Source organism: Fundulus heteroclitus, unplaced genomic scaffold, assembly GCF_011125445.2.
Source record: "Fundulus heteroclitus isolate FHET01 unplaced genomic scaffold, MU-UCD_Fhet_4.1 scaffold_653, whole genome shotgun sequence".
Classification (NCBI taxonomy): domain Eukaryota; kingdom Metazoa; phylum Chordata; class Actinopteri; order Cyprinodontiformes; family Fundulidae; genus Fundulus; species Fundulus heteroclitus.
Window position 1 is genome coordinate 1 of NW_023397092.1, and position 16469 is coordinate 16469.

At 43.3% G+C, this 16469-nt stretch overlaps 2 protein-coding genes across 2 annotated transcripts; one reads left to right on the forward strand and one right to left on the reverse strand.

Moving 5' to 3' along the window:
- Nucleotides 1-1803: 1803 nt before the first annotated feature.
- On the reverse strand, nt 1804-13753 carry LOC118556358 (U3 small nucleolar RNA-associated protein 6 homolog; the record flags this gene model as incomplete). The annotated part of the gene is given in 18 exon segments (XM_036133652.1): nt 1804-1870; nt 1958-2067; nt 2231-2311; nt 4115-4294; nt 5106-5183; nt 5288-5367; nt 5506-5684; nt 5797-5878; nt 6009-6090; nt 6888-6965; nt 7093-7211; nt 7295-7358; nt 7449-7496; nt 10866-10958; nt 11081-11122; nt 11218-11302; nt 12658-12947; nt 13640-13753. Coding segments are annotated over 17 exon segments (1560 nt in total), but the record flags the coding sequence as incomplete, so codon positions are not given.
- LOC118561526 (rhomboid domain-containing protein 2-like) lies at nt 13432-15011 on the forward strand. Its single transcript, XM_036133653.1, has one exon. It carries the CDS (start codon nt 13578-13580, stop codon nt 14799-14801), a length of 1224 nt encoding a protein of 407 aa, XP_035989546.1. The 5' UTR covers nt 13432-13577; the 3' UTR covers nt 14802-15011.
- Nucleotides 15012-16469: the final 1458 nt, after the last annotated feature.

Sequence of the window (16469 nt, forward strand, 5' to 3'; positions counted from 1 at the left end):
TTACATTTTAAATACAACAGCGTCTGTGGGACAGTTCTTTCCGACCTTGTTTTTAAGATCTTAAAAAAAAAAAACACGTAGCGGAGTCTGAACGTTGAAATGACTTTAGTTTTTAGAGATAGTAAGATTTTAATGAATTCGCCTCTGCCTCTGCTTAATGTCAACTGTAAATAAACCTTTTTAACTATCAGTATTGTGCTGGTTTTTCAACCTGGACTCACCGTCATCTGCTGTGCCAAACTCCTGCAGCACCCTCTCGTAATAGTCTCTCAGATTGTTCATTTCGTCTTCTCCTGCAGAAACATACAGTTATTTGGCGCTATTGGGATCAGAGCCGGCCCAAGGCATCAGCAAACCAAGGGTCAGCCAAAGCGGAAATCGTCAGCGGTCGCCATGATAAGTGCTGTCCGAATAGTGCAGTCTTAGGAAGGAGGTAGGAAAAGGAGCCTGTATGCTTCCTCTCACGGCTAGTTTAGCCTAGCAACCCCACAACCCCTTTACAGGCGCTAAGGAGCTATAAGGTCCCACAATCTTTTGCGTAACATGACGTATCAGTACAGCCCACCTCACGGAAATTAACGAAAATGTCTGGAGAGAACAGAGCGCTGACTTTTGTAGTTCATTTTCAGAAAGCTGTAGGCCACGTATGACGGCGGAGATAAACGCTGTCTGAACTCAGCACAGCAGTCTGTAGCTCCTTTCCTCTCCACGATAGAGTTCTTACTGTTGACCCCATCAAAGGTCAAGGAACGGGAGCGATAATTAAGGTATCGGATGGAGCCCAGGCCCCCGCTTCTTTCCTTCCACTTAAGTAGACAAAATATAAAGCGCTGCATTCTCACCCCATAAGGGTCTAGAAATAGGGAGTATATCCATGGGTGTAACATGGTTATTCACTTGAGCTAAAAACAGTATGAATAGACATGTCTGTGTTTGACTAAGCGTTCGCCCGTGCTCTTTATCAAGGCTGTAGTGGTCTTTATGTGAAAGTTGTCAGACAGGAAATGGGTAAAGAGAGAAGGGGATTGATCCGCAGCAAAGGTCTCCGGATCGGGACATTTGTTTGTCCCTCTTGTTGTGTCTCTGCTCTGTCTTCTCTAACCCCCAGTCGGTCGAGGCAGATGACCGTTCACACTGAGCCTGGTTCTACAGGAGGTTTTTCCTTCCTGTTAAAGGGGAGTTTTCCTTTCCACTGTCGCTTCATGCTTGCTCAGTATGAGGGATTGCTGCAAAGCCATGGACAATACAGACGACTGTCCACCGTGGCTCTACGCTCTTTCAGGAGGCGTGAATGCTGCTTGTCAAGACTTGATTCAATCTGCTGGTTTGCCTTACATAGGAAACGTTTTGACCAATCTGTAGGATTTGATTGAATTTGACTTTGAAAAATGCCTTGAAATGACGTGTTGTGAATTGGCGCTGTGTAAATAAAACTGAATTGAACCAGTGACAAGCGCGTCAAGGACTGAGGCCTCCGTACCTTTCAAACAGCATCCACACCCAAACAACTGCAACCAGGTGGTGCTTAGGTGTGTTGCATTCGTCAACACAAAAAAATCTGATTTCTGAGTTTCTGACCAGCTGGTCAAGCTAAACATTGGCCTAATATAAACCAGCAGGATTCTTGTTGCATGTCTGAAAATAATGATAGCTGAAAATAATGATAGGGAGTAAAAGGCAAAGAAAGCTAAAGGACATAATTAGAAGTCAGAGCAAGAAAATGAGAATTTTATCCAGCATGTCTCAATGCAGCGAGCTCTCTGCAGAGCATCCCGTGTCATCTACAGCAGTAGTTACACATACCTGTTCCTTCTCAATTTCAATCATTCTGGTGAAAAACTTTTTGGACAGAGGCCGATTCTCCTGTAAACTACGACAGAAAGAAGAGACGCTGGTTTGTGGTCCTCTGTCTTTAAAACATGAAGGATGGCTTTTATTCATCTGAGTGGCACACTACCTTGTAAAGGTCTTTCTGGCTTTCTTATAGCCTCCAGCCGAGAACGACCAATCGAGGTAGAGCTCCTTCATCTCCATGGCGATAGCCGCGACGGAGGACAGCAAACCTCTCTGAGAGCAAAGAAGTGAAATGTCTGAAAATACTGTAAAATGTCACTGTGGCCTAGTGCACAAAGGAGGGCTTTTGTGTCCAACCTTCTGAAAGCAAAAACAAAAGTTACAGGTGAAGACAGAGTCATGCTGCACTTTGAGGGGAGGGGTTGGCTGAGGCTACCTTGAACATGGCTTCTGTCTCTTCAGCGCTCTGGTTGGCCACGCTCCACTGGATCTGCAGCTGCCATAGCGGTAGACTCTCCTGTATTTAAAAAAAACAACCAACTTAAATATTAGCATCATAATTTAAAAAAAATGCTGAATTTCTTTTATGGTTCGAAAAAGATGACACGACATATGACTGATGAGAAACTTAGTATGCTTAAGATGTTTGCCTGTTCAAAATTCAACAATTTTAGGAATGATTCAATGAATTTATTATATGATATTTTAAATAAACTAGGATAGGTAATATTAAATAGAAACTATTTTAAAACATGCACAGGCTTACAATAGTGTTTCACATTTGCAAACATGTAAATTCACCATTAACCATGAGGAAAGACCAGGATAAAGACATTTCACCGATACCCTGAAAACACTCTTCTTCATCACTGTTGCGTTCAGAGCTCCCCAAAAAAACTCCGTGGGGACTCTGGAGGAACTGCAGAGATGCACAGCTCAGGTGGCAGACCTGACAGGACAGCCACTGTACCCCACGAGGAGAAGAAATCATTGTTGAAAGAATAATAAATCGCATCGGCAGCACTCCTCCCAGTGATGCGTGGCATAATGCTGTGGGGGTGGTTTTCTTCAGCGGGGACAGTGAAGCTGCTCAGAGTTGATACTATAGATGAAGCCTCTTTAATTTAATGTGTTACAGATTGCCGTAGGACGAGGAACACCAGCATATTCTAGCGTTAGAATGGCCCAGTCAAAGTCAAGATCTAAATCCAGTTGAGAATGGGTAGTAAAACTTGGCAATAGATGTTTATCCTTGCTCTACATGTAATCTGACTGACCGTGAGCTATTTGGCAAAAGGGTAAGAGCAGAAAACTGTAGATCTTAGAGACATAACCCAGGAAACAGGAAAGGGTGGATTTAGAAATGATTGACTCAAAGGGGGGCGATATTGTTTTTGGTTGTAATATAGCAAAATGTGAAACAATTGTAATAGTATGAATACTCTGGCAAAGGTGCTATAGGCCTGTAAGACCAACATTTTGAATGCTAAGGCCCCAGTGATAGACGAAAAGCAACAACCAAACAATAAGGGCCACAATTAGAGAATATCCTGTTTTTTCCACATGTTGCTCTTGTCGACAGAAGTAGCATCCTTAGCATCTCCTTCCACCTGTGGTACTGGAGTAACCAAGCAGTCCCCGATTAGATCAGATGCATATTTATACACTTGGTCACCATAGGGTAAAAATAAAGAAATGAACATCTATTATATCTGGAATAAGCATCAGGTTTACCTTTACCTTTTGTAATAACTGTATTTGTATGATTAGGATAAAATATAGCATATTTCCTTCTCAGTTAGAAACATCTGCACACTAAATGCTGAGTAACAAGGAAGTTCTCCACATTAGCAGACGCAAACCGTGGAGGTTTGCACCTTTGCTCCAAACTCAAACAGCGAGGAAAGTCTTGCACACAGAGCGGTGCGTAATCCTCCTCGAGCAGCTGCTTTGCAGAATAGCTGCTTGTTGTGGCGGGCTTTCCCAACACTGCAGCTCTGCAGTGTGTGTGTGACCGAGTTAGGAGAAATGCTGCGTTTACACTCGACTGCTAACGTCCAGCCGGTGCTCAGCTCGTCTCACACGCAGGCAGCGGCAGCAGGGAGGGCTGTGGAACAGGGACTAAGTGGGCCAAGGAGATGACCCACTTCTGCTGCTGTGCCGGTGGGTCACGTGCGCGCCTCTGCGTGCCTCCGCCCTCCAGGGAGAGCAATTAAAGCGGTTACTGTGACGGCACACGCGTGCCACAGGACCGATCAGACTAGACGGGGATAAGAACTACGGCTTTGTTGTGTGGAGGCGTGCGTGGGTCCGTCTATACCTTGGGATCAACATGTGTGAGAGCGCTGCGGAACAGCCCGGCCATGTCTCCACTCCCCAGCAGCATTAGCGTTTGCAGACTCAGACGCCACGCCGACACCGATTGGCTGTAGCGCTGGGTGGCCGCCGCGGCGACGGTGGCCGCCGCCTCGCTGTCCCCCGACGACAGCAGGATCTCCAGCTGGTCACACAGAGAACATCACGGTTTATTCTACACACGTTTTCAGGTCATTACCACCTTTCTAACATAACGTCCCTCTTAAAAAAAACAAAAAACACATTTTTTAGTTCCATTGTTCTTAGTGATCTGCTCCAAACAACACTTTAGCACTGTGGTTATGTTAAAAGCTGTAAAATCTATAAAGCTCTACTATCTACTTCAAATCAAAAGGCCTTAAAAGATGAAAATCCTCCTTTAAATAAAACGTGTAAAGAGTGTTTTAGCCAGAAAAAAAAAAACCAGCTTTCTTTAGAAACATGGAGAGTCTTCATGAAAGTTAGAAAATAAATTACAATGGTAAAACATTTTACACTATTGGTTAAAAAGTTATTTGGTAGAGACCCACGTCTTTAAATAGTCATTTTCAATAAATTAGAATAAGCATTTCCAAGAGGCTTGTTTGTCAGATTAAAAGTACCTTTTGAAAAAAATAAATAAATAAATTTAACCTGGTATAAATATACGTTACATTAAGTCACATTTTCTACATTAAAAATGTTGCTTTTCTGTTGGTCTGATGCATTATCTTCATCTTGAATGCTGCGTTTTTAATAGTAACATGAACCAATTTATTGAATACGACTGCAGACAAAGACTCAAATGTGTTACGCTTGGTGAGGAGTTCCCCAAGACTTTGTTCTCAGCCAACATCTAGAAAACCTCAGAGTGAACTGAACTACAACCAATGGTTTGTTTTAAAAGCATAAAAAGTGAACTGTGCAGGTACTGGTGCACACCTCGCCATCCATGACTGAATATCCGGAGATCTTACCCAGTTTTTGTAATAATTCTCCTTCAGCAGAGAGGAATCATGGGCACGTTGTAAAACCCCCAGCAGCCTCTCTTGCCTCTGTGACACATAAACGGGACGTTTACTCAACATTTTAGCCAAGGAAACCTCCCAGCACATAAGAGGGAAAAAAAAACAAAGTATCATTTATGTAACTTCCACACTTTTTCCTTCAGTTCTGAGACGTTGGTCTTCCTCTTTAGTCGTTCCAGGCAGAAAGCCACGTAGCAAGTCCACATGGGCTCTGAAAGCACAAAAAAAATGGCATTAGTAGTAGTTACAATAGTAGTAGTAGTAATATAGGGCAAACTCAGAGTATAAATCCAACCAAGATTTTTAAAAAAAAATGTCATAATTGCGTTATCTTTTTCTGAGCTCCTACCAGTGTTGAGGCTCCTGAGGCCCTCCTCGTAGATCTGGCAGCAGCGCTCCTCTCTGCGGCTGACGTCCGAGGCCCGGCCTTTGGCGGTGTGGAGCTCCTGCCCCGCCCCCGGAGCCTCCAGCTCCCGCTTAGCCATGAAATCCCACGTCAAGCTGTCCTCCCTGAAGTTAGCCTGCAAGCTGCAAACAGAGGAAGCGGATAACGCAGCTGCCAGCTCGTGGACGTTCAAGAAGTCGGGCCTCAGAGAAGATGCTGAACAAGACATAAACACGTCCGTGGCTCTGTTCTTACTCCTGCAGGATGGAGTCTTGGAGCTCTTTGGTAAAGTCGAAGACGGCAGCTATTTTCAGGAGCGAGATGACAAACTCTGCCTCTGTGGGGCACAAAACCAACTTTCTGGTTACCAACCACAAACGAGTCTCTGTTATTATTCAAGTCCAGGTTACAAATAGGTCATAAAAGAACTAAAACTCCGGATTACAAACGTATAAAACAAATCTCACCTTTGATCTTTTCCGTAGCATTTCTGTACACAACCTCAGCCAGTTTACCGCCGAGGATCTCTGCGGAAAACTCATATTCACCCTGGAAGGCATCAGCAGAAGGTCCTGAGACACAGCACGCCAGCTGCCACTCCCTTTTTAGGAACTTTCTGACATGTTGTCACATTTCAACCACAGCAGTCACTGTAACCTACTGGGGTTTCATGTGATAGACCAACATAAAAGGATGCAGGGTTGGGAAGTGGAAGGGAAACGTTACATGGTTTGCTAAATCCAAAACAGGTTAAAAAGATAAAAACTGGACTTCTATTCTGAAGCTGAATAAGTTTCGCTTCCCATTCAGGAAGCTTTCTCGATGCAAAATTTCTGGAGTAGTGTGGAGCTCCAAGCTTTATAGACCTGCTGGCGAGGCTTTAGAGCTTAGATTGGTTAAAGCTTGGAACTCACTACTCCAGAAATTTTGCATTTAGAAAGCTTTCTAAATAGGAAGTGAAACATATTCAGCTGCAGAATACAAGTCCAGTTGTTTTTTATTTTTTAACCTTTTTTGGATTGATCATGACCTGGATGACTGAGAAACTTCACCAACAAAGGTTTGCTAAATGTTTTACAAAGCCTTTTTACCTGAAACTCCTAAACTCCACTGCTTTCAGAAATCCCCATTTTATTAAATAGACTCCACCTGGGTGGAATGTGATCTCAGTAGAAATCTGGCTGTTCAATGAAGGCCTCAGACATAAATCCCAATAAAAACCATTGAGGTCTGTGGCTGTAACGTGACAAAAACTGAAAAGTTCAACTACTTTTGAAAGATTTGCATGTTTGAGTTGACCTGCTGTCAGAGTTTGGTATATTTTATTTTTATTTTTTGGAACTCACCAAATCCATGTCGGCTATCTCCAGTTCTTCCTTCTGCTTCCTCAGCTTCTCGCTGTGCAGCAGCTCCATACGGAAGTACTGACGCAATAAAAGGATGGAGAAATTAGATGAACCCATTAAAGTACTTACACTCATCCTAGCATTCATACGCTCTGCCTTTTCCTTGACTTCAGGCAACAACGCTTTCCCCTCTTGCAGGCTTTACCTCCTGGTAGACCTTCCTGTTGTCTGGGTGGAAACGCAGCGCCCGCAGGAACAAGTGTCGGGCACTCTCCGAAGAATTACGATCCTCGAGCTCACTCTTGGCGGCCATGATCCACAACGCTAACATGAGAAAAGGTTTTATTTCAGCTGGTTTGAAGGACTAAACCACAGCGGGAGTATCCTTGGATGTGCGTTTGCTGTACCTGGTTTGTCGGGGTGGATGGCTAGCATGGTCGAGAACACCTTGCTGATCTGACCTTTGGTCGCCTGATGGGTGAAGGCCAACAGAAGTTGAGAACTGTGTTTAGACACAGCTATGAGTGTTAAAAAAAACAACAAATAGAGATCTTTACATACCCATTTTTTGCAGAAAGCAACACGCGAGAGCCACAGCTGCACATCGTCCTGTTCATAAAGAAGACACCATTGATAAAGGGTACAAAAAGCAAAACATTATACAATTGAAGACTCTGACCAAGAACGCCTCCAGCCTCTGTCTAAATAGGCAGCTGCTTATTGTAAGTAGTTTCCCAAGGCAAACATGACAACGGTCTAAAATAGGGCTGCACCGTACGTATATCTGCATCAGTATAATTATGGAATTACATAATCTCCGCCTTTTAGCGTTCCAGTTTCCCTCTAGTCGGACACTAGGGAAAAACCACGGACGTTCGCACCAAAGCCATTGGTAAATGTACAAATACAGCCAGGCTGAGTTTCAGAATGTGTTTTGTTACAAAACTGTTTCATGTTCAGCTTTTTTAAAGCTGTGCTGAACATGAAACGGTAAACAACAGGGAGGCGACCCTGCGTTGCTGGTTTAGCCACTACTGTTAAAACAATACTGCTGTCCTATGCGGTATGTTGTGCATCTAAACAGCGCTGAAACGTCCCGTCTGATGGACACTGAAAAGCAGAGCGTCTACGACTGACTAAATGTTCGATAAACAACAGAGAAGTGCTGAAAGCAGGCAAAGCATGAAGCTTAGCTCTTTCCGACTCATAATTCTGACTTTAGGGGTCGTTCCAGTTGAAATTTTCCAAAATGGAGGTCAGAAATTACGACTTCCAAAAGGACAAATGGATCGCAGCATCAGCTGAAGCAGGGAAGCAATGTCAGCGATGGGATTATACTTTTCACTGTGTATATATAAAAAATAATGCATCTGCAAACATTATCAGCCATTATCAGCAATATTAATATCAGATATAGATATCTGTAAAAAATTTCCATATAGTGCATCCCTAGAAACTAAAGGTTCATAAAGGTGGGTTCACACAAGCCACTTTGAGTTTAAAGTTGTTTTGTGATGCTAGTGATGATGCTAGTGGGCTGCTTTGGTCTTCACCGTACCGGATTAGCCATTAGCTTTAGCCTGTGGAACCAGCTGATCGGGTTTTACTCTAAATCAAGCCATCAAGACAATCATTTAAAGCAAAAAAAGTTATTTATTTTTATAACCTTGTAAAACTCACTTCACAAATGCTGATCTACACCTTTAACAAACATGTTTTTTCCACCCATTGAAGAGACAAAGCCTCTCAGCTTACCATTACAGTCCGCCCTATGCACAGGCAGCAGGAGAAGGAACTACTCATGGCACAATGTTTCAGCAAAGACACAAATACTGTGCGCTGTAAACCCAGCAGCTGGGTTTTTGTCATCACAGTTCATATTATTTCCTTATTCACTAATGAGCTGCTTCTGATCAGCGGATCTAAGCTTTACGGTTGTATCAGGAAATCCAGTTTTCATTTCGGAACATACGTTAGGATGCTCAGTCTTAAAAGTTGTCCAGGGAGTGGCAGGACTGTCCCCTCCCAGCCGCTGACATCAGCAGTCGGTGTCTGAGTGCATCTGCATGCGTAGTGAGGCAAAGCCTTCAGGACAATGGCCTTTTTGTCAAGCAGCGCAGCGAGAAGCTGAACGACGACAAGGACTGAGAAATTCTGTAGGCAGAAGACTTGTTCCACTGTTTTTTATCTGATGCACCCTCCTTCTGTTAGAAACATCTGGACAATCATTTGTTCAGAGCAAATCAGTCGTTGTGCCAACAGTGAGGCATGTGGAAACAATGCATGAATAAAAGAAAGGTGGGATCAGGAAGATCAACGCGTTTCAACCAACCAGGAACAAGCTGTTGATGATCAGAGTTTTCACACCAGAAACTAGAAACAACAAAATGGCTCAAAAAAACAGAAATTTTTAACCTGTGAATAAGAAATTCATCAGACTCTGACCCAACTGAGAATCTGAATTGCCCTCATTGTCATTATACGAACAAAGAAGCTCGTACGTAATAACGCTTAGTTTGGGGCGTCACGGCTTTACAGCGCAAAGGAGCGGAAACAATAACTAGAACGTTGTTGCTTATTTTTTTGGAGTCAGAACTGGAACAATAAAGGTGGTGGCTTTGACAGCTTTAGGGAGGAAGGTGTCTTGGAGTCTGATAGTCCGTGTCCTGATGGACCTGTACCGCTTTCCTGAAGACAGCGGCACAAAAAGGCAGCGGCTATGGTGGGAGGGGTCAGCGGTGACGGCCCTGGTCCTCTTCTGAACTTATCTGCCGTATATGCCCCCATTTCCACTACCCTTGTTAAACCGATCCATGCCGAGCTCGGTTCTGACGACCGTTTACACATCACGCTAGCACGCTAGCACGGTTCCTCGCCTCCTAGTGACGATCTGCGGTACTACTGCACTCTAGGATTGAAGGAGGGAATCAAGCAAATACAAATGGCAGCGCCCGTAACATTCAGGAAGTTATGCTTGGTTATAATTGTGATACTTCTTTGTTTGCAGAGAGTCACACGAAGAAGGCAACTTTTAGTAAATTTACTTGACAGAGTCGGCTTTTGGGTAGTGGATAAGACAAACGAACGTCTAATAAGGATTTACAGAAGCAGGGAATGACAGACGCTGAGGGTCATCACACTGCTAAGCAGAATCATCACTGGAAATCGTGTATCACGGTAGGGAAGCTAGTATTTTTATAAATGTCTGAAATTTCAGCTGGCTGTAAGGAGATGACGCGGTCTGCTCATGCACTCTTTGTTATAAGAGAACCGAGCCACTGAAAAACCGAGCCGAACCCTCCTATTGAACTGGTCTAGATTTAGCACGGTCCGGTTGTGTCTGGCTCGGTTCAGTTCAGTTTGCGTTCCATTTACACTCAATAGTTATCTCAGTTACCGAGCTCGGACCGTTCTCGGCACGGTTAAAAAAGGGTAGTGTTGATGCGGTACATGGGTCCAGATAAGGGAGAGGAAACCCCACAATCCCCTGCGCTCTCTGCCCTCTGGTGGACAGGCCGGCCCATTTCAGTTTCCTGAGGAAGACGAGCCTCTGTTGAAGCTTCTTCACCAGGGATCAAACAGACTGGGACCAGCTTCAAGCACTAATGGAGCAATAATGAGCCACCGTCAGTCATCGGTCTGGGTTGACAGCCAGCTATTTAGTTGTAACCGCAGGACTTGGCCACGGAAAGGATCGACATAATGAAAATAATGTCATGCTTCATCAAAGCCTTTGAAACTTACAACGCCTCCGAGCAGCTATGGTTGTACTGAACCCTTCAGAAGGTGGCCAATCAGAAGTGACCCTTGATATTGGGCAAGGATCTTAAAGAGACGGGAGGTAAAATGTTTTCTTACAGATATCAGAGGATCTGAGTGGCTGCTAAACACTCAAAACCGTGAAGCATGTGTAGCCATTCTAGCGGAGTTAAAAACAAAACAAAACTTAGCGTTTAACAAGATCTGTGTGAACAGTACCTTCCACTTCTTCGTTGCCCTTCTGAAGATGCCATTTATTCTTTGGATGATGGGGAATTCGATCTCCTCTCGTTTGAACTGATAGTGGATGTGCTGAAAGCGATGAAGGATCAGAAAGGAAAATTTGCATCAGCTCATTGGAATCACTCGTTTGCAAAAAAAAGAGAAAATCTGAAGCGATTAAAGTGTTTGTAGTGTCACCAGCAGCTACGTACCGCTCTTCTTTTCTTGATCAGCTCCAACACATTGACTTCATACTGCAATAACAAAAGGAAGACAAAAAAATTGAGAGCTCTAATCCTCGTCTCTACCTTCAAAAACCTCAGTTTTGCTCAGAAAGACCTTCTGGTACCTGGATGAACGCAATGAAGTCCTCCTTGTTCACGATCAGCCTGTGGAGCTTGTACTCGAGCGCCGTAGCCTTCTTGATAATAGATCTGAAACAGTGACGGACAAAGACGCATCAGCTTTGCACATCGCACAGCTCATGTTAGATGTTTAGAAACAGGAGGAATGTCTCTAATGTGGGGCTCAATGATAGTTTTGAAAAGGTTTTATACCTGCAGCCACTTTTAAAACAAGAATTAAGAGCACCAGTTTGAATATAATGTGCATAGTTTTTTTGTGTTTTATCCCCACAGGGTTTAATCTGACCATATATTTCCAAGTAGATAATATTTATAATACTTTCTGGTATTTTTTGCAATAAACAATAAAAGTGGCAACAAAAAAAAGTATTTACAACTTCTTGTCAACCTTTTCAGCTAACTGTATGCAATCATAGCATTAAAAAAAAATAAATACTGCTTTTTCAAAAAAAAAAAAAAAAAAGACAACATTTTAAAATAGGCTTCTTCAAGACACCAGCAACATAAAAAGTTGGATTGTTATCATTAAACTGCACAATTTAACTGTTTATAATCATAATCTTCTGAATCCTGGTTCTCATGAAACCAACAGAGGAGAAAATAGTAAAAATAGCAGTTCTAGCTACACAGTCACTTGGTGGGGGTTTCAAACATCATCAATCAGAATTTATCGTTACAATACAAAGTTCTTATGATAAGAAATTGTTCTTAACATTGATAAACAATACAATAAATCTCCAGGATGAATCTACAGGCATATTCAATAAGTCATATTATTGAAAAGTTCATTTCTGTAACTAAGGGATATACACATTATATAAATTAACACAGACTGATAAAGTTAAAGCCTTTATTTCTATTCATTATCATTTCCAGCTAATTAAAACACCGCATTGAAGTTTAGAATAATGCATCAGACAAATAAAGCAGAATTTGTCATGCAGTATATTTAATACTGACTGGCTGCTGTTTTTTTCTTCTTCTTCCAAAACGTACTTTTATTCTGACAAACAAGCCTCTTAGTAATACATATTCCAATGTATTGAATGACTGTATATCTCTGACTCTGTATGTTTCATTTTGTCTTAGCAGAGGTTTCATAACGATAGAAAACTCGTGCGCCTGATCTGTTATTTAAAGTTATTAAGTGTGTTTGGTTTTATCAACCCGCCCAAAAAAAAAAAAAAAAAGGGCAGCTTAAATCTGTCCTTTTAGAATTTAAATTAAACGGCATTCATGTCCAGGATGAGCCTCAATGAACATCTACCCAACAAGACTGTGTTTTACTGAGAACATCCTTATGAAATATAATAAAGACGATGCGCAGAGACATTTCTAAATGTATACATTGACGTTCACAGCTCAGAGAGGAGCTCCAGCTCTCCCAGCAGCCAGAGTCACGGAGCATGGGAGCCCGTCCTTACCTGACTTCTTGCTTGGTGAACAGTCCCACTCTCTCCAGCTGCTCCAGCTCGGGGATCCTGTCCTCGATCCGCTGCTGAACGACCTCCGCCATGTCTGCACCGAGGTCCTGACTGCTGCGGTCCAACTAAACCGGGACGACCGACTTTATGCCGACGGCTCTCGAGGCGATCCCACCGCAGGCTTCAAACACACATGGGTGGAAGTTGTTGATGCGCGGCTTTTCCGGTTGCATCCGTAAATAGGTCCGAAGAGAAACGTGGACACGTGGAGCACAGAGTTCTGCTGCCGCCTTAAAAAAAATGTATTCGAAACAAGAACAAATCGGTGAAAACGAAGACAAGATTTTTTTATTTGAGTCCAATATTCTAGTTTACGGTCATCTGGTAAAGCTACGTAGCTTTATTTTTTATTTTTTTATCAGATAGAACCTAAAAAATTTGGTTACAAGATCATGGAAAAATAATAAATGGACTTAAAACGTTTCACTGGAGTAATGCAGCCCCAGAAAAAAAACATATACGAGTTTATGATTTCTTTATTTTACTTATTAAATCAATTCAACACGTTGAAATTAACTAAATAAATCGACTTTTTGTTATATCTAGTTGGACCTATCGCGAGATTTTATTGTGAAAGTTACTAAGCGGAGCTTTCGTTCCCTCGTCGTTTTGAAGTAGCCGAGCAGCTTTTGCCGGGAGGGTCGACTGAACAACCGGAAGTTGTTTTTATTCTAACATTGCATTATCGCTGACTGTAAAGTTACTCTTTTATGCGACCAGAATATGTTTTTTGGTGTGAACATGATACTTCCTGTTCCGGGTGTGTGAAGGCAGAGCACTTCTGCGCGCGTCAAACTGCAAACTTTCAGCTTTTTCTAGATCCCTGCGCTGTTTTTTGTTGTTGTTTTTTACTCCCCGAGATGCAAACTAAAAACTTCAATGACATCTTCAGAGCGCTGAAGGATCTCGCCCCCGTTCTCACCAGTGGGAATCTCCTTGTGGTCCTTTCCTCCTGTGTTTGGTTTGCCGTCCAAACGCACCTCGGCCTGCCCCAGGAGAGCCTCAGCATCGGCGCCACAGTTTTTCAAAGCGGCCACCTCCACCGCCTCCTCCTCTTCCCCCTCCACCACCGAAGCCTCCCCCAGCTCCTGCTCAGCGCCGCCGCTCTGCTGTTCCTGTGCGGCGGCGTGGAGAAGGGGCTCGGCACGGTTCGCTTCCTGTTCCTCCTCCTCCTGCTGGGATCCACCACAGGTGTCTTCTACAGCTTCCTGGATCTCCTGCAGGACGCCAGCGTGCACACCGAGGGCCTGCTGCCAGTGGTCCTGGCCTGCGTGGCCCTGACCACCCTACACACGAAGATGACCAAAGGTTTCCTCTGTGGGGTCAGTTTCCCCGTGGTGGCTCTCCCCTGGGTGCTCCTCGTCATCTGCACCGCCCTGATCCCTCGCAGCGTGCTCCTCTGCAACGTCATCGCCATCCTGGTCGGCTGGGTGTACGGGAAAGGCTGGCTGTCCCCTGTGGACATGTCCGAGTCCAGGGCCGCCGTCCTGGAGAAGCTCCTGCCCTTTAGGTTTTTGAGGAGCATGAGCGGGGTCCTGTTCGTCCCCGCGTCCTCGCAGGAGAGGAGGAGGACCCTGCTTCCGCAGATAAATCCCACACCTGGCTCGTACCCGGTCCAAGCTTATGCACCGCTGCCCAGCATCGCCACTGCTAACGCCACAGCTACAATGTATGAAGGCTGGCCACAGCTGGCCAGCTTGACACCACCTCACACTCCTTATGGACACACGGCTGCTCACAATGTGGGACACATAGCTGCTCACAAAGTGGGACACATGGCTGCTCACAATGTGGGACACATGGCTGCTCACAATGTGGGACACATAGCTGCTCACAAAGTGGGACACATGGCTGCTCACAAAGTGGGACACATGGCTTCTCACAATGTGGGACACATGGCTTCTCACAATGTGGGACACATGGCTGCTCACCATGTGGGACACATGGCTGCTCACCAAATGGGACACAATCATGGACAAATTTCAGCTCAGAGTGTGGGACACAACCACGGACACTTCTCAGACCAAAGTGTGGGACATGGCTGTGACGGTAACCACAGTCATAACCACGGAGCTAAGCTGTAGCTGCGTTTTTGTATCGGCTCGCTTAACGAGATTTCTCCCACTTGTTGCTCCTTCCCGGCTTCTCGCTGCAGCGTCTAAAGATGGACTCTGCCAACACTGAGTTGGTTTTAACGTGTAAGCTTTTGTAAAAGTGGTGTTTCTGCGTACCGATGGTTTTTTACGTTCTTTTGTAACTTTTTCCACTGCCAGTAATAAATCCATATTTTGAGATGCTCTTTTAATGGTGAATATGATCAGAGAGGTGGACTCTGTTCACCCACAGGCAGGGGCTGGACGCCGCCGTCAAGGTACGCCAGGGTTATAAAAAGTTATGGTTTAAAAAAAAAGATTTTCTGTCAAAAAATTCCTACAGTTGGAAAAAAAATCATTTTCAGGAGAAGTGAGAGATGGTGCCAGAGTGACTGGACCTTTCTCTGTCAGCGTGGAGCAGAGTGACACCAGAACACGGAACCCTTTGGCTGTGTGGAAATGTTTCTGATCGTGAAAAGTAATCATTGATCGAGGCAGCGCTGTTATACGAGTGCGGCTGCTGGTTGCTCAGTCTGAGCTACTCAGCTGATGGCAAATGGTGTTACTCTATAAAAAACATAACTGGGGAAAAAAATTTATCAATCATGTGTAATTACCTTCAACTAAATCTGACTGAAAATCCAAATAATTAACATTCTACATATTAAATTACAGCTTTAATAATTCATTGGCATAACATGGCTTTTGTTATTTAGAATCAAAGCAGCTACATCTTATGCTTTTATATTTATATAATTACAGTGAAACCTAAAAAAATTTTTTTTTATCAAGGGTATCTTTGCTGTAACACATGTTGGACTATTAGTTTATAAATCTAGTAAATATAAGACGCTGTGCATTTGAGTTTCAGTTACACCAACAGGTTTTAGATGATCACACAAATGTTGATTTCGACTAAGATAAACCGAGTAAATACAAAAAGCTGTTTTCAAACAATGTTTTTTTTTTCCTAAAGGGGAAAAACCTAAAGGCAACCTTGCTCTATATCAGGGGTGTCCAAACTTTTTGTCACGTGGGACAAAATTGTGAAGTCAAACGTATTCACAGGCCAACAAAAAACAAATAAACTGAATCACCCTAAAATTATTTGTTTTGGATTCCTTCACAAGACATTATCATGCAATATTTCAATGAAACAAATTAGTCAGCTTTTCTGTAGGAAAGGGATGCATAAATCATTATAGGTCCAAATCTTTAAAAAGCATTTAGCACATTTACCTTATAAAAAGATGGTTATCCAGTCTGCAAACGGTTTGGCTAACTGGATGACCATCTCAATCGGAAAAATAAAATAAAATTTCATTTTCAGCATTAGGAACAGGATTTTGGCTCACTCTTTCTTTGGGAACACTTGCTGTGTTTAGTCAATTTCAATAAACGAGTTAAAAGCTGATTTTTGGCCACCATAGCCTTCTTTTGCATAAATGTAATTAGATATATAGGGTCATATTTCCTATGAAATTAAATGGAACATGGTGTGGTGTTTAAAATGCGACTCCTTTGTGTTGTACCTAATGTTTTAAATTGAGGGAAGATTTTTGCTCTCATTAAAAATAAAAATGATCCATCTGCATCAATTACCCCTGCTGGTGGGCCAAATTATTCTTGAATTGCAGTTGTGGACCACACAAAATCAGT